The following is a 20585-nucleotide window of genomic DNA, read 5'->3' as shown; positions in this document are numbered from 1 at the left end:
TGAGCTCATGTTGCTACATCTCGACCCTTCAGGGCTAAATTTGGACATAGGCAGCTAAATGAGCTAGATTCTGACCCATCTGGACCAAACACTGGATCCATGTCGGCCAAGGGTTGGCTCATATATGAGCTAAATTTGGGTCCTAAATCTGGACCCGTTTGGATAAAACAAGGGTCCAAAGTGGATTCAGAACAGGACTAGTGCAGCTGAAGTGAAGCCACAGGGACTAAATATGGCGGCTCATTTTTCAGCCAGAGAGAAAGAAAGAAAAAATAGAAACGTGGGAGGTTACAGAGAGAGAGAGAGAGAGAGAGAGAGAGAGAGAGAGAGAGAGAGAGAGAGAGAGAGAGAGAGAGAGAGAGAGAGAGAGAGTGGGGGAGGGAAGGCATCATATTGAGACACTTGAGAATGGGGGAGGTGGAGCGAGGGTGTGGCGGGGGATGCTGGGAGAGAGATAGTGCTTACATCATCGTCTATAAATGGAGTTGACGGTGTGAGACGATGAGGGAGGAGGAACCACACACACACACACACACACACACACACACACACACACACACACGGTAACAGTCTCCACTCAGCTGGCTCCACGTGTGACACATCGCCTCCGTCTTTGTTACCTCTCCACATTCCTCAATAAATGCTGTTTTCTACCGGAGGCTCGTGACCATGGCAACCACCGCATCCTGCACAGCAACAGAGGAGACAGCAGTGATGTATGGACAGACAGACCCTCCTGTGGTCTCAAGCTTTATGACCTGATGTCTTCAGGTAGCTTCACTTCAGCCCTGCACCTGGTTTGATGGTGGTTGGACGGTGAGGGTTCTCTGTTCTCTGTTCTCAGGTTCCTCTTGAAATAAAAACCTCAGTCTCAATGAGACGAGCAGGTGAAACAAACTTTATACAGAGAGCTGTTGTAAGAACTAAGAACCTGGACATTGGAATCTGTCATTCAGCTCCGTGTGTTGTTGGTCCTCTGTTTATCAGATAAGACCACAGACTGTAAATAAAGATGGCCATCACCTCTGTGACGTCACCCACAGGTTTCTGCTCTGTTAGCTGCTCCACCGTTGCCATCTTGGCAGTGTTTGACTCCACCTCTAACTCCCGGCTAATCCAAAAATGGTCAAAGAGGAGGGGCGTGTGTGGAGCTGAGACTCCGGTGCATGTCAGTTTGTGGCAGGTATATCACCCACCTGTCATTCAAAGAAGCCACGCCCTCAATCCTCCATAACTGTAGTCCTTAATAAAATGTAAACAGGTGAGTTATATAAACAGGTGAGTTATATAAACAGGTGTCATGAAGGAGGAAATTAGCTCTAGAGACCAAAACAGTTTTTGCACCAGGCTGTAAACATGTTGATTTCTGCTGTAAAGTTGGACATTTTAACATGGGAGTCTATGGGGACTGACTCACTGTTGGAGCCAGACTCTAGTGGTCGTTAGAGGAACTGCAGCTTCTGGTTCTTCAGGTTGATTCTCAACTCTCTGATTCATAAAGTGTCTGTTAGAATTTACTGAAGTCCAACGTGACGTCTTCGAACGTTCCCTGATTACCAACACACAGTGGTCACAGATTCACCTTCTATCACTTGATTAATCGTTTGATTGACGAGTTGTTTCAGCTTCACTGCAGTGAATGGAAAACTCCTTTTACATCCTATCTCACTTTACCACTCTCTCTCTCTGCAGAGCAGGAGCTGCCACTCCCAGTGACTGACACACACACATAGACAGCGACGTCTATGTGAGGACTCCTTTGAACAGGAAACCACCCTGGACTCTCCACTGTGTGTGTGTGTGTGTGTGTGTGTGTGTGTGTGTGTGTGTGTATTAGCATGCACACAGTGAGCTGCTGCACTGACTCAAGGGCACCTTAACCATCACTGTCCCCACACACACAGACACACACACACAGTCCAGGTGTGTGTTCTTGGTCAAAGAGAAAAATCTGCAATGCAGCAAGAAACCAAAAAATACTCAGAGCGACTGCTACTGCTTCCTCCTGCTCCAGGTATATTTGTTCCTAACGCTAAGTGAAAGTGGCTTTTGCTCTTCACAGCTCTCAGGTCAGTTAGAAGACGGGACTTGGATATATAACGTTTATACACTGATTTCACAACTAAAGAAACTAGAGTCACCTCCTCGTGGTCGTATCCCTCCACTGGGACTAGTTCCAGGACACATCTGTTTATCCAGAGTCAGAGAGAATACGAACCATTGGTGTGAAATTAGGTCATAATTGCTGTGAAGGGTTTTATGAGGTCACACTGACCTTGACCTTTGACCTTTAGCCACCAAAATCTAATCAGTTCATCCTTGAGTCCAAGTAAATGTTTGTGCCAAAGTTGAAGGAGTTCCATCAAGGCGTTACTGAGACATCGTGTCCAGGAGAATGAGACTGACGGACGGACAACCTGAAAACAAGATGTTTCCCGCTCTGACCGTCGGTGGTAAAGAGGAATAAAAACTGTCACGTGGTGATTTCAGTTTCCTGTGACCTCAGCATTTTCACCTTCTCAACCGACAAGCGTCTTCATAAGTAACATGAGCTGGTCTCATGTTGCTAATATTATCTTCGCATGAAGAACCACAGGAACCACTGGGGGCTAACGTTAGCGTTAGGTTGGCGCTGAGCTCAACTCATGTTGTCATCTTCGGCAAAATGGAAATAACGTTGAAATCTAACGTTACACACAACCTGTGCTGGTTAACGTCCCCTAATCACGACTCATCAGGATAATTAACAGTCAGAACTTCACGTCTTCACATCAGCTACTTCATGGTCACAACACAAAGACGTGAGCAGTCACATAGCCCCCCCCCCCCCACAGTGTGTAACTGAGTCAGTTTCCTGCTGCATTAAACACACAATCCCCTACAATCAAAATCTACACACGCTCGCCTCACCTCTGCTGGTTTCTGATTGGTCGATAAAAACCAGATAGATTTCTGTGTGTGTGTTTGTGCTGCAGTGAACCTGAAGAAGCTCTGCAGACAAAGACTCCACACTGCAGTCTGTGTGTGTGTGTGTGTGTGTGTGTGTCATTATTCTCCATCTACCCATCCTGCCTGCAGCTGTGGTTTCCATGGTAACCACCAGCCAATAACTGGCCTGCTGCTGTCTCCCCCGGCGAGGAGCTCCATCCTGACTCCTCGCTCACACACACTCCCAAACCAGCAGCAGCGACACGTCGGCGCCCCCTGCAGCAAGCGCTGAGCGTGTGTCAACAGTAAATGAAGTCGACAGAACAGAGACGACGCCTGTTAAAATATCATCAGATATAAAAGAGAAGAAATAGAATAAAGGCCTGTAGGTTAAAGCTTGTGTGATGTCGCTGCAGCTTCCTCATGTTTCCAGTTAAATGTTCAGTATAATGTTTTTAAATTATTTAAAATGAAATGATATTTAAAAACATTAAAATAATTTGTCTTGGTATTTAGGCCGATCGCAGTGATAAGACAATTATAGGAACTTTTATGTTGTCACTGCTGGACAACATCGTATATTTGTTTGCTAGAGCCCGACAGACCCGCTCTACTAGAATTTCAAAATAAAGCTCAGTCCTGTGTGTTTGGTCAGAAAGAAAAAGTCACATTTCACTGAAAAGGTTCATACCAATGAAATTTATTACAACTGACTCAGCTCCAAGGCACGTTACAAGATCAAATGAGTTTCTTTCATCTGTTTTATCGTTTTTATCATCTGTCACTACGGGAACAGAAAATACAGAACAGAAGAATAAAAAGGTTTGTGTTCTCACGGTGCTCTTCACTGAATCAAATCTTACATGTAAAACAGAAAACACAGAAAGCCTAAAGAAAAGAGATTTATTGCAGTAAAAATAATTTTAAATTAAAAAAATTTAAATATTTAAATAAATAAATAAAAATCCCAAAAATCAATTAAATACGTTGAAAAAAGAATCTGAAAAATTAAATAAATAGTTAAACACGCCTATAAAAAATAAAAAGTTATTTTTACAGACATGATTTTATAAACTGACGGTGTGATGATGAAGTCTGTGTCACTGTGACTAAGAGCTGTCTCACTCTCTGAACCTGTCTGTCTGCTTAAACACTACATCACACCATCACTGTTCACACCTCCGTCACCTCCACGACAACAAAAACACTCTGACTCTTTTTTCTTTGTTAGAAGACTTTTTCTGAAACATCCACATGTAGAATATTTATATGTTTCACAGACCTCCGTCCTGTAACGAGTCCGTCACTGCAGCCGCTCGGCCTGAAAACCTGCCGCTCTTTGTTCAAACCATCAGGGGAGACAGGGCAGCGTTCATCTCTCTGTACGCAGACGATCTCCTGTTATTTAAGTCGCACGCTGACGAATCTATCTCTGAACTTAAAGACTCGTCAGAGACTTTTGTCAAATTTTGGGGCTGTGAGCTGAACCTGACAAGCTGCTGCTGCTGCTGAGGAGTCAATATGCTTCACCTACATCGTTTAAACATCATTAAAACCTTTTCACTGACTGGTCCAAACAGGATCTGTCACGTCCAATTAAACTACCAATGTTCCTGTTCTTTCATCTTTCTGTTTTGTTGATAAACTGATCAGCTTTTATCAGGAAGAGGATTTCTGTCTGGGGGTGAAAACTGCACTTCATCAAAAAAAAGGAAAAAAAAAGTTGATTAATTAACTGATGATAATTTTCTATCTAAATGAATAATTTTCTGGATCATTTCTCCAGATAAACTAAACATTTATCTGCTTAATTGATCACTGAGTCAATAAAACAGTGATTTTTTTTTGGGCTGAAACTCAACTGAACTAATACGACAGATAAACAAGTTTTTGCTGATGCTGCTGTTCTGACCTTTATTCCCCTGCAATTCAACATGGATCATTTTCATTGGTTGCTTCCCCCGTCAGTGTTAATGACGGATACAAACTGTGATGGCCAGAGAAAAGCCACAGTCATTAATGTCAGAAAACAGTGACTAAGGTGACGTCTTCAAATGTCTCGATTTGCTCGACCAACGGTTTAAAGATTTCATGTATTTTTGTAGAAGATGAAGAAAAACCAGCAAATGGTCAAATGTGGAACCAGAACAGAAGCTGGAACCAGTTTGGTTTTTTTTAGCTTTAAAAGGGGATTTTGATGATTTTGATGATTTTGATGATTTTGATTATTTTGATTATTTTGATGTCTCGTGGAGAAGAAAACTTTACAGTATTCTGGATAAATCCACATTTTAAAACACGTCCTCTGTATATTTCCTGGGAATCCAGTGCGTTTTAATGACACACATTAAAACACATTGAACTGTCCAGTTATATTGAGTTAATGTGGACTTTGTCCCGACACTGGACTGAGGTGGATCAGGATCAGAGAACGAGACAGGATCAAAGTTTTCTCTCGACATATGCACAAAATGTACGGAAATGAAGGGATCATCGTTTCACTGTATTTGGAAATGTAAAAAGATTTAAATGTTCTGGGAAACTAATTTTATTCGACCCTAATCTCTTTCTGTTGGGTTTATATCCAGAGAAGAATAACTGTAGTAAAAGGGGACGAGCATTTATAGACCTCAGTTTGTTTTATGCCCAAAAAAAATTGCAAGGCACTGTTCTGGAAAAAGACTGAGACCGAGCACGACTCAATGGAGAAGACAGATGTTACAGATCCTTCAATTAAAAAGGATTTCCTACATATTTAAGGCTAAGCTTGTATGTGAGAATATATGGAGGCCCTTTATTAATTATGTTATGCTCATTTCAGTATCTTTTTTCTTTCTCTCTTCTTCTAATCCCTTGTTTTATGTTGTATCATTATAATTATAATTATTATACCCCATTTTGTATAGATTCATTAGAATAATAAAACATAACAGAAGCTGCAACTAGACTGTCATTATTTCAAAGGTTCCTTTCCTGGAAGGAACCAACAGGTGGATCCTTCCTGGTCCAACATATCCCAAGATTCATTGCGTACCGGTAATGAAAGCAAACAACACTGACAGAGAGTCTGAGGATCACACTGCTGATTGTAAGTATACAACTAGAGACAGTCAATTTAATGAGCTGTGTTTAGTTTCTGGACCGTTGTTGATTTTTAGAAGAATTTCACAGAACTAAACATCAACACTCACTTTGTGTTGTTGGGTCGTTGACCTCAGTATTTGGAGAGACAATATTTATTTGTCTCTTCATTATTTCAGATTCTCCTGAGAAATTCATTGTTATTATAAAAGCAGCTTTGAATCCACCGATATCTACATCTTGAACTATGTTGATCAACCAGTGTTGATTCTCTTTAATGTGTCTGTTATTTGCTTTAGAAAATGTTTTATCAACCGTTTACTTTTCTTTATCTTTAGTTTCTAACGATACCGATTGTCCGTCACCGTCTCTGAAAAGTTTCAGGTCACCTCACCAGTTAAACTCATCCGGTTAAACTCCGCTCTGAATTTACAAGCTCAGTCGTCCTCACAGACTCAGTCACTGGTGACGGACGCTATAAACAGGTTACAAAAGGTGTTCCACAAGGATCAGTTCAGGGCTCAGTATTACATCAATAATACTGTCTCTTCTCTAACGACTGTAATGTCCCTCTTTATGCTGATGACACTGCTCTGTATTGTTTTGCTGACTCTTGCACATCTTTTAACGCTATTGAAGATTCACTTATCAACTTAGAGCTGGTACTTAATGCATCGAAAACCAAGTTCACGCTTTTCTCTAGAGCGAGAGATGTTGATTTCAACAGTCTTCACCTCTCCACGCTGATAGTAGATACGTATCATATAATTTACATTTAAAACCATATTCAGAATCTCATCAACAAACTGCAGCAAAAAACAGAAACGGATCCAACTTCCCTTTGCATTGTGGGAAAAGTATAGTGGAGGCAGTTTTTCTTCATGTGATGTTATCTAGACTCAGCTCATCACTGCTGATCCCTCTGACACTCGCCACTGTATTCTGTACTCTCTGACCTTGTACACCTCCACCTGACGTAACATCTGTACTGGACTCTTCTAACTGTCCCGAGGCTTTACTCTGAAAATCTGCCTTTTAGTTTTTGTGAATCAAACACGTGGAATCATCTACAACACAAAGCGACACCTGGACAAACACTTCACCTCAGTGTCAGAGTATCGTCCTCTTATGAATCCCGACATCACTGCAAACGAGCGAAACCTCATTGATCTTCGAGGCTCCGATAAATAAATGAACTGAATTGATTAGTCGATAAGAGAATTATTAGGGAACAACTTTTGATAGTTGATTAATTGTTTCTGTCATTTTTTTAAAGTTTCAGTTTCTGTGTGTGTGAGAATGAATCTCTTTGTCGGACGAAACGAGACATTTGAAGACGTCACCTTCAGCTTCTGGAAATTGTGCAGGTTTTTGTTTTTTTTATATTTATATGATATTTTACAGATGAAAGGATTAATTGATTAATCAAAAGAATTAATGACACTGATAATTGAGGGTCAGCTCAGCTCAAAAATGTGTGGCGATTCATAAAACTGGAAAATTAGAATAAAAACTACATCAAATATCTAGTCTCATATCACAGTATTGATATGATATTGATCTAGTGAGAAGTTATTTTCCTGTTCAATTTACCTCACCCACATTCATCTTCACACTCTGTTTTTAAAGGGTTCAGTTCTCTGAGGATCATCTGCACCTGCTCCTACACTGATCAAGATCCAGACCTTTCTGTGTTCAGATCAATAATCAATAAGACAAAGAGGAGTCAGGTTTTGAGGCTCAGCGGCAGACTGACCGTGTGGCTCACATTAATGAGTTTTTTTTTTTTTTTGCGGTGACAGCAAAGAGGAAGAGTCTCCACCTCTTCCTCCTCAGGGGTCTCTCTCCTTCTTTACCTTCACATCTCCGGCCAGGATCGTGGCTATCTCCCCCTGCATGAAGGCCCAGGGCACGTTGGAGCCGACCAGCGGGCACTTCTCCCCGCTGGGGCAGTACACCTCCCCGGAGGCTCCCTGGGCCTTGATGCTCTCTCTGGAGCAGGGGAAGCAGAACTTGTGGTTGGGGACGGAGGGACACTGCACGAAATGCGTGTCCTCTAACCGTTCGTGGCAGATCGTGCAGCACAGTGGCCCGCTGTTGGCCATGGGGGAGTCGGGCACGTTTTGCGCGTGCACCTGGTCCATACCACCTGCGGACTGAGAGGGCGCGGACAGCCCGAGGTCTCCGTTGCGGGACGAGAGGCGCCTCTGTCCGGACACGGAGGCGGGGGACACCGGGCTGCTGCTGTTGTGTCTGGAGGAGGAGGTGGTGGAGTGAACCGAGTCTCTGTCCTTGTTGGGGGAGTGCGCGTTCCCGAGCGTGTCCGCCACCGACATGAGCGCGGCCATCGGGGACTGTCCGTTCTGCTGCGGAGCGGCGGACTCCGGGGGCGTGGCGCGGCCGGAGGAGAGGCCGGGGTGTCCCGGGCCGAGCGGAGGAGGGGGTCCGGCGAAGGAGCCCGCAGCCATGGAGAGCTTGAGGGCTTCGGTCTGGCTGTTGATCCACTGCTGCCTCTGCTGCTCCTCCGTCAGCTTCAGGCCGCCCTCCGCAGAGTCCGGCTCCGGCGAGGCTTTCCTCTTCCTCACCCCGGCCCTGGAGCCGCTGTTCCCGCTGCCTGAGGCCAGAGCTCGGCCGGGAAGCACCAGGGAGGTGGGGAGGAGCGGGTAGCTGCCGTCGATGTAGGGCTGCGGCAGCATGTCTCCCCCCAAACCCTCCTTAAAAAACCGCAGGGACTCCGGTAATAAATCCCCCAGCAGACGCCAGTCCCCGGAGCCGTGCTTCTTCTCGTACTCCAGGTACTTGAACCCGGAGGACAAACCTCTGCCGAAGTCCTTCATACAGTCCTGGTACATCTGCTTGGCCACCCCCGAGGCGCTGGAGAACACGTTCCCGGAGCCGCTCGGGTACTCGATGAAGATCTTCAGCTCGTGGTCCAAACCGGGTTTGGACACGGCGTCGAAGGCGAACACCCTGCCGACCAGCCCGTGGTCTTTCTTGAAGCGGACGTCGAACGGGGTGCAGCCGGACAGAGTGACCAGCGTGTCCCGCACCGTCTTCGGCTTGCTGGTCCACTCCTCCTGCCGGTTCCGGAGGCTCTCGCTCAGCTCGGCCAGAGCCTCCGCGTTCCGCTGCTTCTCCTTCAGCTCCCGCTCCTGGTCCGTGCTGGACACCGAGGCGGGTCGCTTCCCTCCCGGCTCAGATAGTCCCACCTGTCCGGGCAGAGAGACGCCGACCATCGAGCCCTGCGGGGCGGCTCTGCTCGCCATGCCGTGCGGGGCCGGTCCGTTCAGCAGGGTCTGAGGCAGCAGGTTCGGCGGCACATTCATCTGTCCCGGCACCGACACCAGCCCCCCGTGGCTCCTGCTCCTCGAGTTCGGACTCTGTCGGTTCAGCTCCGGCGGTCCGTCGTCCTGTTTGAACCCATTCGGTCCTCCGAGTCCGTTAGGCAGCCTGCTGCTGCTGCTGTGTCCGCTGTAGTCAAACCGAGCCCGGGTGTCCGCACCGAGCGAATACCGGTCCAAACCGGGCTGTTGAGACTTCCCCGGTGCGTCTGCCAGGTGGTGGTGGTGGTTGAGCTGCCCCACCGGCTCCTTCCCGGTCAGTAACACCGCCTGGCTCTTGGCCACGGCGGGCTGCTGCTGCGGCGGAGGAGGCGGTCCCCCTGCGGGGGATCTGCCCTCCTGGAAACCGTGTGCCCGCTTCAGGTGCCGGGCTGTCTCGATGACGAACTCGATCCGGTCCGCGCCCTCGTAGTTGACGCAGCCCCGACAAACGGGCTCGGTGAAGTCCCAGATCATGGCCCAGGGCATGCGGGGCAGGTCGCACAGATAACATGACTGTCTGCGGGACGAGGAGACCTGCGGGGAGGACATCTTCCCTCTGCCCGTCTCCCTCCCTGCCTCCTCCGCGGAGCTGCAAACACCAGCTCGGTTCTTCCCGCGGAAACTGAGAAATAACCCCGGAGAGGAGGACCGACAGGCGGACTGCAGTGACTCCTCTGTCTCCTCTCAGGTTATTGTTCCTCCTCCTGCTGCTGGAGCTCCGTGTTGTGCTGCAGAGATGGAGGGGGAGGGGAGGGGGAGGAGGAGAGGGGAGGTCTGCGTTTTTTTCCCTGCATGCCTCACTCCCAGAGAAGCAGAGGAATTTGGATTGTGTCTCCCCCCTCCTCCCCACCACCACCCCCTCCCCAGGAATGCCACCTGGTAGAGTAAGTGACGTCATCGCCCCCTCCCCCCTGCTGCTCCTCTGAGACTGAAATGACATGATGCCACTTGTTTGCCCCCCCCCCCCCCATGGGGAGCAGCTCCACTGTCACACCACAGCTCAACAATGAACACAACACAAACCCACATATGAGCGGGTGTGTCGGACAGACATGATGCTGCAAACAGTTCCACAGAGAGTCGACAAGAACGACCCCGGAGAGTTAAATTCAGATTTTAAAATCACTTCAGTTTTATTTTGTGAGGCAGGTGTGAAGGAGGACGAGGAGGAGGAGGAGGAGGAGGAGGAGGAGTGGAGCCAAACATCGACTCCTCAGGGACTAAAGGATGAACGTCTTCATGTTTCTATGATTCCAGACACTGAATATCCTGTAAAGATCTTTTGTAAATGCTTTGGATTTTACAAATCCAGCTCCAGAAACATCTGGATATGTAGGATTATGAATATAAACCTTCTGCCTCCTTCTGTCACACAACACAGAGGCTGTTAATTGATTAACTGTTTGATTAATGTGGCAAAATCCACTGATCACACCTTCATCCACTGGTGAAAACTTCATGTTGACGTTTTATATTCCTAAACATTGATTTCTGGATTCACTGTGCGAAACATCAGAAAACGCGGGAGGAGAAGCAGGAACGTCTCCCATTAAGAACCTAGAACCTCAAACAGAGAACATCCTTCCAACAGCTGCTGGTTCATTTTCTGCTGATGAACTGAATGAAAATTAAAAACCAGCATCTGGGTGTGTGTGTGTGTGTGTGTGTGTGTGTGTGTGTGTGTGTGTGTGTGTGTGTGTGCTGAACGTGGAAACATGATGTAGCTGCAGTGAACCACATGATGCACAGCACACGTATGACACTGACGTGTTGTCTGACCTCAGGTCTGTTTAAGGTGGAATGTAAATGTTTGCTACAGTAGCTGAGTGTCTGTCGCACACATCTGTATCTGTGTTGCTAGGCAGGTTTCACCTCTCTGTTATTCCCTCCCCCTCCCCCACCCGCTCTCTCTCTCCCTCTCTCTGTGTGCAGTGAGCCTCGATCACCCGCCTCAGGACAGTTCTTTCCTCCTCTTTGTCTGTCTTCAGTGGATTTTCAGCTGAACTGAACAGAAAAATGTGAAAAACACCGGAGCAGCAGCCGGTCGATTAATCAATCAGTCGATCGACAGGAAATTAATCCACAACTGATCAGCTGAACACGAGTTCCGGCTCTTCCATTGTGATGATTTCCTGTTCGCCTATTTCTCAGCAGGTCGATCACCAAATCAAGTTCAAGACGTATTTAAACCTTCAAAGGCTTTTTATTGACGAGCTGTAATGAACACGTCTCAGACGCCTGTGATCTGATGACGACTGAAACACAACAAACAAACAAACAAACAAACAAACAAACAAACACGTATCAGTGTCACCGGACCTACAGTGAGGGTTTAATGTCGGCTGGTTGGCTCGCTGTCAGTTCCACACACACACACACAAACACACACACAGATTAGTTTCGGCGTGCCTTTGATGGATACCGTCTGCGTTTCCATGGAAACGCGCCTGGCGACCGTGCTGCAGGGAGGAGGAGGATGAAGCTGCTGAATATACGATGAGCTGCAGCCTTGTTCGCCCCTGACTCTCGCTCTCTCGGAATGATTATGCAAATCAAGCGACACACACACACACACACACACACACACACTGCAGTGTTTAAATGAAGCTGCAGCCTGTTTGTGATAAATCCAATCAGCTGATCGAACCAGACTCATTGATCTGGTCGTGAATCCTCGGAGGAAACATTTGGTTTATTGCGCGTCGTCGTTCATCGTGTGTGAAACCATCGGCTCAGACTGTGATCTGTTTGATGCTGTTGGCTCTAATGTTCTGTGAGTTGCAGCTAAAACGTTGTAGAGTTAAAGCTGTGAGGAGAACAGCTGCGACAATTACTCGATCAATCGATCGACAGAACTTGACTCTATTGACAACAGATTCATTGTTTCAGTCATTCATGAAGAACAATGCTGATGGTTCAGAGCCTCAGGTGAGAATCTGTTGGTCCAATAAAATCAGTCCGAGCATGTCTTGAAAATAATCAGCGGATTAATTGATCAATATAATAATCAATAAGACGAAGGACGAGCAGTTCTGATGAAGACAAGTCACAGAGGTGAAGACGAAGATGAAATTCTAACTCTGGATAAATGGAGCGGCCATGTTCTGTTGATACAATGCTTTGAGTCACACCTTGCAGAGGATCATGGGTATTGTAGTGTTTGGAAACTTGTGGCTGTAACGATGTGAACCTTTATCAACGAACAAGCAGCTACTGAAGAAAACAGCAGCAATACAACAACAACAACAACAATAATCACGTCCTCCGCAGAAACAGGAAGTCACTAAACTGATTCAACCAGGATCCTTTAAGAATTTCACAATAAAAGCCCTGAGAGACATTTCTGTCGTGTGAAATCCTCCATCACACGTTCTACAGAGGAACCTGAGGAACATCCATGTGTTCTATCAGAGCCGGTCTAACCCGGTTCAACACAGACCGCAGGTCTCTGTTAAACTGGCGTCGCCATCACACCGTGTGACATCACCGAACGTTTTCATCAGAGTGAACAAACGATCGTCTCTTCTGATGAAGAGCCGCCACACCGGGTCGTGTTGCGTTGTGTGTTTGTTTGCTGTGACTGAGGCATGATGGGAAGTGTTTGAGGTTTTTTCGTGTCTCTGTTGTTGAACAGCGGCTCAGTCTGCAGGTTCATTTTCAGCCTCTGTTTAAAAAAACTGTCACGCTCAGACCCACTGAAACACCCTCCCCCTCCCCAGCCCCCCCTTCACCTGGTTTGCTCTGGCCATCGGTCACGGCTGGGTGTTGCTATGGCAACTCGGCCCATCTCCACAGCAGCAGTGGCGACGGCCGCAGCTCTGGTTGCCGAGGAGCTGCGCTGCTGGTTTTCTGATGGACACAGAAGGAGTCAGTCAGTCAGACGTCTGCAGCAGAACACAGTAACATCAGAGGTCAAAGGTCAAAGCACACTGTCCTGAAGACAAGTTCACCTCAGACAGTTTATACTCTGTTCTGGGTTCAGGTAACCGTAGCAACCAGACTGATGCTTCCCACTACATTAGCACACGGTTCAGTCAAAGACCCCCGACAAGCTCCCGAAGGAAGATCTCCAGAACCCCCAGAACCTCCTCAGTGACCCGGGGAACCTCCTCACACACGTCTGAGGAACCTTTACAACCTCCTTCAGGACCCTGAACATCCACATGGTCTGCAGAGGCTCTGATGAAATCTATTTGTTATAAATGTTATTATGGGCTGTCGTTGAGTGCGTTACGATCAGGTGGTTCCTGTTCTGTTACTGCAGTCATTATTTTACATCCATTCGCTCTGCGTTTCTCTTCTTCTCTGGTTTTTTATCTTCCTTTATTACATTGACTTGTTTCTGTGAAACTGTCCAACACTGTGTGTCACATTATATTTAATCTACTCACAACTGGAAAAATGTGAAGCTGTGAAAATGACTGAAACTATTTCTGTTGATAAATATTATGAAGCAGCAAGAAACATCTTCTCTTCATGAGATTAAAGTCATAAAGTAATCTGACGTCAAAATGTAAAACCGTGTGTGAAAAGCTGAAGTTAAACAAAATATTATAAATATTGTGATCACACACACACACACACACACACACACACACACACACACACACACACACACACACACACACACACACACACGCCTGCAGAGTGTCAGCAGTGAATTCAGGACTGAAACTATAAATAACCTGCTGCTACAAACAGCCTGGTTTCCATGACGACAACATTTCCATCACAGCGGGGAGGCGGGGCTGAAATGGAAGAAACCTCCGCCTCTAGAAACTCAGACACTGATCTATTCTGCTGCATCAGAGCAGTCTGAGGAGGGGTGTTTCCATGGCAACAGCCTCCACGTGTCAGAGGACTGCTGCTGCCACCTGCTGGTCACAGCTGTTCATGACATCTCTGCTCTGAGCTGCAGCTATCAATTGTTTTTATTATTGATTAGTCTGCTGATCGATCATCTGATCCATCAAACATCAGACAGCAGCGGAAGGACGAAGATCAATGGAATATTTAAAAGAGTGGCATATTCATTTTCTGTTGATCAACTAACTGATTAATCAATTGCTTGTTGCAGCTCTAATCTACAGTGTCACACTATCTAATGAAGGCACCTGAGGTGTTATTACTTTAACTGGCTGTTTGAATATGATTTTATCTAATGTAATATTCTTAATTGATGTATTTATTATTTGGGGGATGATGAAATAATTGATGAAGTGATTATCAGAATAGTTTCTGCTCCTCGTGGCCTGGATCTGGTCTTGGAAGGAAAACCTCATTTACTTGGAGGAACAAATCTGTCAGAGGGCGACAGCTGGAGGTCTGGGTCAGAAAAACTACTAATAATCCTGCTCTACTTTCTGGAACTACAGCTCCCAGGATGCTTTGGGGGGACATAAACAAAAGTATATGTTGCCTACACAGATATTTTCCTGTATAAGTTGATTGAAGCTCCACCTGCTGACAAACTACAGTAACTGTTCCTGTTGTTTTTACAACACCTGTGTGTGTGTGTGTGTGTGTGTGTGTGTGTGTGTGTTTACCTGCAGTGTCCAGGTGTGTGACCTGCAGATGGGTTGGCTGACCCGAGGCTGTGAGCTCAGAGGTCACGGAGGTCACAGGGGCGTGGCCCGTCACTATCTTGAGAGCCGACTCCAGCAGCTGGCTCTGATTGGAGGAGAGGACAGCCAATGAGCAGGCAGACAGCAGAGTGATGAGTCAGCAGCACCAGAACAGGTGAGTGTGTTTACCTGCAGCTGCAGCTGTTGGCTGTGCAGCGTTTCCAGGTGCTGCAGCGTCTGCTGGCTCAGGCTCCGCCCCCTGTCCCCAGCCTCCCTTAAAACAGAACAGACAGTGATGTCACACAGTGTATGTGTGTGTGTGTGTGTGTGCTCTTGTACATTTTCCTTTATCTGGTGCTGCAACAAATGTTCATTCACATGATCAATTTATCTGACAATTGTTTCCTCGATGAATTGATTGATCAAAAACAGTGGGCAGGTGCCCCCCCCACCCCTGAGTCTGGGTACCTGTCGGCCTGCAGCAGCCTCTGAACACCGTCTGCCAGCTGACACACTCGAGCCTCCATGTCTGACTGAGCCTACACACACACACACACACACACACACACACACACACACACACACACACACACACCACACACACACACACACACACACACACACACACACACACACACACACACACACAGGTCATTCAGGTACAGCTGAGACGTCTTCCTGAATGAAGAGCTCAGTGAACTGGTCTGGGATCAGATCTACCTTGATGAGAGGAGCAGCTACAGCTACAGCTGCAGCTGCAGCAGCTGCTGCCGCATTGGTGCCGTCTCCCAGGCAACCAGAGGACAGCCCGGCCTCCATCTGGACCCCTGATACACCCACTGCATCATGGGAACTGGACCTCAGACCAGAAGCATCCTGGGAGCTGGTCTGGAGTGGACATGGGTCCAACAGCTTCACTTTGATCTCCCGCCTGTGGGGGGCGCTGTGAGAGCTGAGACAGACAGACAGGTGACAGGTGAGTGTGAGGGCAGTGATGCGTTCAGGTGCATCAGGTGTGTGTGTTATGAAACACCAACACTGTAACTACAGTCGTCATGAAGAGTTTTCTAGAAGAATTCAACCGACTGACAGTTTTCACAATAAAAGCTGCGATGTTTCAGATTTTATTTCATCAACTCGTCAGTTTGTTACAAAAATCAACAACTTTTCTTTAATTTCATCTGTTTCGTTTCACAGCAAACAGCTTGAAAAGTTTTAAATTCATTTATAGAAGATGAAATTAATCCTCAGTCCCGTTTCATCACAGCAACTGTTGTTAAATATTTCACAACAAAACTTAGTTTAATGTTTGATTCTTAGTTTTAGTTTCATTAGCTTCAATAGAAACGTTCAGTTCAATGTCTGTTTGTTCTCACCGTTGTTTCAGAGCCGCGAGGACGACACCTCGACCTCCAGCGGCGAAACGTGACGTCAGGAGGTCGTGACCTGATGATGTAAGCAGAGGCGAAGTCAGACTGACAGGAGGTTGAAGGTTCAGTCGCTGACTTCATGTTTTCATGATTTTAGTTTGAGTATTTCATGTCAGTAAAACCAATAAACCATCAATGAATCAATAATCTATAACAAATGATGATAATATAACAACATATATTCAGATTCAAATCCTTACGATGACAAACAAAAAGATATACTTCTGTATGTTTCCCAGTTTCTCAGCAGTGTAATGATGCTGATTATTGATTGATTAATTGATTAATTGACTGACTGACTGACTGACTGACTGGTGGTTCTCTCACCAGGCTGCTGGTCACTCCGGGTCCCAGCGGAGAGCTTCCTGTCTGGGCTCCACTCTGCTGTTGGAGGCTGCAGGAAGAACAGACACAGAAGAGACATTCAGGATCTTACCTTCACAGGTGTGTGGTTGGTGTGGGCAGGTAGGTGCATTGATTATTCACCTGTGGTCCTGCAGGGAGAATACTGACTGATGGACAAGCTTTTTACTTCATATGTTTTGGTTTAAAATCAAATTCAATTCATCACCATAAAAGACTCGTTGAGGAAACAGGTGTGTGAATGTGGATCTCTTTAACTCTCATGGGGACAAACAGAATCATGATGCTGCCTCATTAACTGCAGGAAGGTCAAAGGTCAATGAAAGACTCACTGTTCCTGTGGGTTCTCTGTTCTCTTTGGTCCGTGCAGGTTCCTTCATCGTCCGCCTGTCTGCAAACAAAGGAACATCAGAGGAAGAGATCGCCTAATATAACATAATATACTATAACACCGGTGTTACCGTGACACCTGCTGGAACTCTTACCGGGCTGACCGTCTGTCGCTGACCGTGGAGTAGCACCGGTGTTCGGCTTCTGTCGGGGCTTAGGCCGCTGCCTCTGCTCGGCCAGAGGAGGCTGGACGCGGGCATGATCCCTCAGTTTCTGGACAGTTATCTGGACCGATCCGGGTCCTGGTCCAGTTTCGTGTCTCCGGTCCGGGACGAGAACCCTAGTAGAGCGGATTAAAACGTCCCCGGTGTCCGAGCTACAGGAGGACTGATCCGGACTGAGATCACCAGATAGATCCCGGGGTGTGTGAGAGCTGGAAGCGGGCTGACGAAACATCCACACGGTTTTAATTAACTTAACTTAATGTCATGTGAACAGCTTTGTTGACTGTCAGTGGACCGTTAGCATGAAGGCTAACAGCAACTAGCCTCGTTCAAACTTCCCGCTCCGGCATCAAACAGCAGCGGCGCCGTTAAAACTCGGTGGCGGGAGTCCGAGCGGAAACATCAAGTTTACAAAGTAAAAAAAACATTACAGTAAAAACAGAAAGGGACGTCAGGACAATAAAAGGAGAAACTGAAGTCGAAACACGACAAAAGTGGAAACAGCAACAGTTGCTGACAACAAAACGACACTTCCGGTTCCGCTTGGGTCCGAAGATAAAAAAACAAACAAAAAAACTACAAGGACAGATGTCTCACTCCGCCTCTAAATCAGAAGAATCATTGTACGTGTACAAACCGGTACAAACTGTTTTAAATGGAGATCTAACTGATCCAGGTTAAACTGCAGATTGTTGCACAAAACCGCCAAAAACAAAAGAACAAAAAATCACCTCAAATAGATTTTAAAACAACATAAAACAATCAATCAATCAAGTAAATCATTTAAATTTGAACTATTCATTAATTATTTTGATAATTTCTCTTTTTATTGCCTATTAAAATACCATTTGATGAAATACTGAATTTGAGAAATTTATTTATTCGATTTATATATAGATTAAGAAATGAATTAGTAAAAACATTTATTATTTTCTGTTTTTAGTGTTCCATTAGAAATCAGTGAATGAAATTCTATTTGCATGACACTTGTGGTCCTCCATAGTGTTCCACTTGTGCACAGTTTGAATTTCAAACACCATTTAGATTATGTTTATGAAGAAAGTTACAAATCAAATAGGATGTTATGATCATTTATTCAGGAACTTAAAAGGTAGGAACTTTACTACGCTCCTGTAGCACATCGGACGGTCTTTTCCGTAGCGCACTGCTCGACTCAGAGGTCAAACTTTCGTCACGTTTTAGTCTTGTACAGCTATTTGGACTACAATCGCATCAGTAATCCTTAGAGAAATTAATAATTTAATTTTAAACTGTTGATTTTCTTCAATTGATTTTCGGGGTGAATAATAATATAATATTTAAATAGTTTGAATCTGCGGCTCCGTTTCTCCACATGTCCTTCAGTCCGCCGGAAGAAGGATCTGCACATCGAACACCGACCTCAGGTCAGATTAAAACATCATCTTCTGGTTATAATTTAGTTTTAAACCCACAGTGTGTGTCTGCAGCCCGCGGCTCGGGAGTCTGAAGGACGACATCTGCGACAACACCCGGTAAACTCACGGGAGCGCGAAGCTAACCCGGTTAGCTGTTAGCTTACCGCGCCACCGGCAGCAGAGGAGGTAATCACTGTCACCGGAGAGACTTTAATTCGGTAGTTAACGGGCTCGTCCGGTGACTCCGGATCAGACCGATCAGTGTGAGGATGCAGTAAAAGACTGTGAACATTAAAACGTCAGGTGTTTTAAACGGAGGCTCGTGGGGGAGGGGACACTGACGTGAACTGCTTGTTCTCCACAGAGACTCTGGTTCTGAATCATGGCGGTCCAGGTGTCCGAGTCCGACCAGATCAAACAGGTGAGTGGTTTGTATGTGGATCACCTGCATGATGATGATGATGATGATGATGATGATGATGTGGAGGTGTGTAGTTGAGGTCTCACGTGCGTCTCCTCTCTGTTTCAGTTTAAGGAGTTTCTGGGGACGTACAACAAGGTGACGGAGAACTGCTTCATGGACTGTGTCAAAGACTTCACCAACAGAGAAGTGAAGCCAGAGGAGGTAAAGATGCTGTGAACACAAACCCTGTAAACTTTCATCATCATCAATGTTGTTGGATACTTCCGGTTCTACCTGATGCCACAAACCACCAGGAAACACAGGTGGCAGCCAGTTATTCAGTTCATTTACAGGGATGTTGATTTCCGGTTGCTCGTCCTGCTTCTAAACTACAGAGAAGAAAAACATCAAAACAAAATCTGCCCAACAAATCCAAACTCTGGCCTTTTTAAACCATAAATGTTTCAAATAATAATTAGCCTTACTTCATTAATTAACAAATAGAGTAAACAATATCAAAATAGAATACACCTTAATCCCAAGAAAGAAAGAAAATACAACTGAAGATAAAACTGACTCAGTCAGTTTCCTGCTGCAGTCAATGATCAATAACTGCAGGAAGCATCTGATACCTGTAATGTTCGAACTGATCAGAACTGTCATGGCGGCGGATGACCTGTGCCAGTTAGTCGTCGAGCTAACTCCGACTAACGTCAGTGTTGGTAAATGAGCGCTGTCGAGGAGGAGTGATGATGCTGAGAAAAGGTTTCGCTCATGAGCTGATGATGTCGTGTGATGTCACATTTTCTCTTGGCTGTCTGACCAATCCGCTGCCAGGTCACATGTTTCATGTCCATGTGATCAGATTTGTGAAAGAGGCCGAGTTGTTCATTTTAAACAACTTTGTCAGAACCATGAACAAAGTATTAATATGATAAGAAGAAATACTGATACCTGCGGGAGAATTCAGTTACCATGGTGATTTACCCTGGTAACAAGGGAACCACGGTCGTAGGACTGAAAACCCACAACCTGAAGTTTACACCCTGCTTCAGCTCTCCACCAGAGACCCAATGTTTCTGACCCAGATGTTCATGTTTGTTGTTTCAGTCCAGCTGCTCCGAGTCCTGTCTGCAGAAGTATCTGAAGATGACTCAGCGGATCTCCATGAGGTTTCAGGAGTACCACATCCAGCAGAACGAGGCTCTAGCTGCTAAAGCCGGACTGCTGGGACAACCTCGCTGAACCAGGACCGAACCTGGACCGGAGACATGACCCCGGCAGGCTGAGGAGATCCAGACCGATCCGGATCCAGCAGGTCCAGTCTCTCCATGCTGGATGGATAAAGACTCTGAACTGCAGCTGAGTTTCTGCTGCTCTGTGTCAAAGCATCATGGGAGATGTAGTGTAAACAGATTTCTTTTGTGTCTAAAAACTGTGGAATTGTCCTTTTAATGTGGAGATTTGTTTATGTTGATGTTGAAATAATTTTTTATTAAACATCATGAACCTCAGTCTTCTTCTGTGTTTTATTTAAAGTTT

General features: G+C 45.9%; 3 protein-coding genes, 1 long non-coding RNA gene and 1 other non-coding gene across 7 annotated transcripts in view; 3 read left to right on the top strand and 2 right to left on the bottom strand.

Annotated features, from left to right (window-relative positions):
• Nucleotides 1-18023, bottom strand: part of kiaa0586 (KIAA0586 ortholog) — a 31524-nt gene extending 13501 nt beyond the window's left edge. For both annotated transcript variants that reach the window (XM_056394394.1, XM_056394395.1), the window contains exons 1-9: nucleotides 17175-18023; nucleotides 17022-17080; nucleotides 16654-16720; nucleotides 16273-16342; nucleotides 15617-15848; nucleotides 15365-15435; nucleotides 15086-15170; nucleotides 14879-15002; nucleotides 13064-13181 (exon numbers count right to left, since the gene is read on the bottom strand). In XM_056394394.1, the coding sequence (XP_056250369.1) occupies nucleotides 13064-13181; nucleotides 14879-15002; nucleotides 15086-15170; nucleotides 15365-15435; nucleotides 15617-15848; nucleotides 16273-16342; nucleotides 16654-16720; nucleotides 17022-17080; nucleotides 17175-17475 (1127 nt within the window). In that variant the 5' untranslated portion in view covers nucleotides 17476-18023. The remainder of the gene's footprint in view (nucleotides 1-13063; nucleotides 13182-14878; nucleotides 15003-15085; nucleotides 15171-15364; nucleotides 15436-15616; nucleotides 15849-16272; nucleotides 16343-16653; nucleotides 16721-17021; nucleotides 17081-17174) is intronic.
• On the bottom strand, nucleotides 3599-10068 carry irf2bpl (interferon regulatory factor 2 binding protein-like). Its single transcript, XM_056394398.1, has one exon. The coding sequence runs from the start codon at nucleotides 9879-9881 to the stop codon at nucleotides 7842-7844; it is 2040 nt and encodes a 679-aa protein (XP_056250373.1). The 5' UTR covers nucleotides 9882-10068; the 3' UTR covers nucleotides 3599-7841.
• Nucleotides 15750-17191, top strand: LOC130180711 (uncharacterized). Its single transcript, XR_008829435.1, has 4 exons — nucleotides 15750-15872; nucleotides 16284-16350; nucleotides 16657-16770; nucleotides 17060-17191. It is a non-coding gene; the product is annotated as an uncharacterized LOC130180711 (long non-coding RNA).
• Nucleotides 18024-18385: 362 nt separating the features above from the next.
• timm9 (translocase of inner mitochondrial membrane 9 homolog) lies at nucleotides 18386-20557 on the top strand. Of its 2 annotated transcripts, none has more exons than XM_056394400.1 (4): nucleotides 18386-18649; nucleotides 19005-19061; nucleotides 19170-19265; nucleotides 20154-20557. In XM_056394400.1, exons 2-4 carry the CDS (start codon nucleotides 19023-19025, stop codon nucleotides 20286-20288), a joined length of 270 nt encoding a protein of 89 aa, XP_056250375.1. In that variant the 5' UTR covers nucleotides 18386-18649; nucleotides 19005-19022; the 3' UTR covers nucleotides 20289-20557. The 2 variants fall into 2 exon arrangements, with proteins under 2 accessions (XP_056250375.1, XP_056250374.1); XM_056394399.1 differs by having other exon boundaries at nucleotides 18387-18826.
• LOC130180813 (small nucleolar RNA SNORD53/SNORD92) lies at nucleotides 19785-19869 on the top strand. The gene has a single exon (XR_008829486.1). It is a non-coding gene; the product is annotated as a small nucleolar RNA SNORD53/SNORD92 (small nucleolar RNA).
• Nucleotides 20558-20585: the final 28 nt, after the last annotated feature.

This window comes from Seriola aureovittata, chromosome 13 (genome assembly GCF_021018895.1).
Source record: "Seriola aureovittata isolate HTS-2021-v1 ecotype China chromosome 13, ASM2101889v1, whole genome shotgun sequence".
NCBI classification, from domain to species: Eukaryota; Metazoa; Chordata; class Actinopteri; order Carangiformes; family Carangidae; genus Seriola; species Seriola aureovittata.
The sequence above is the reverse complement of the archived record's forward strand: the minus strand, read 5'-3'. Positions and strand labels throughout refer to the sequence as shown.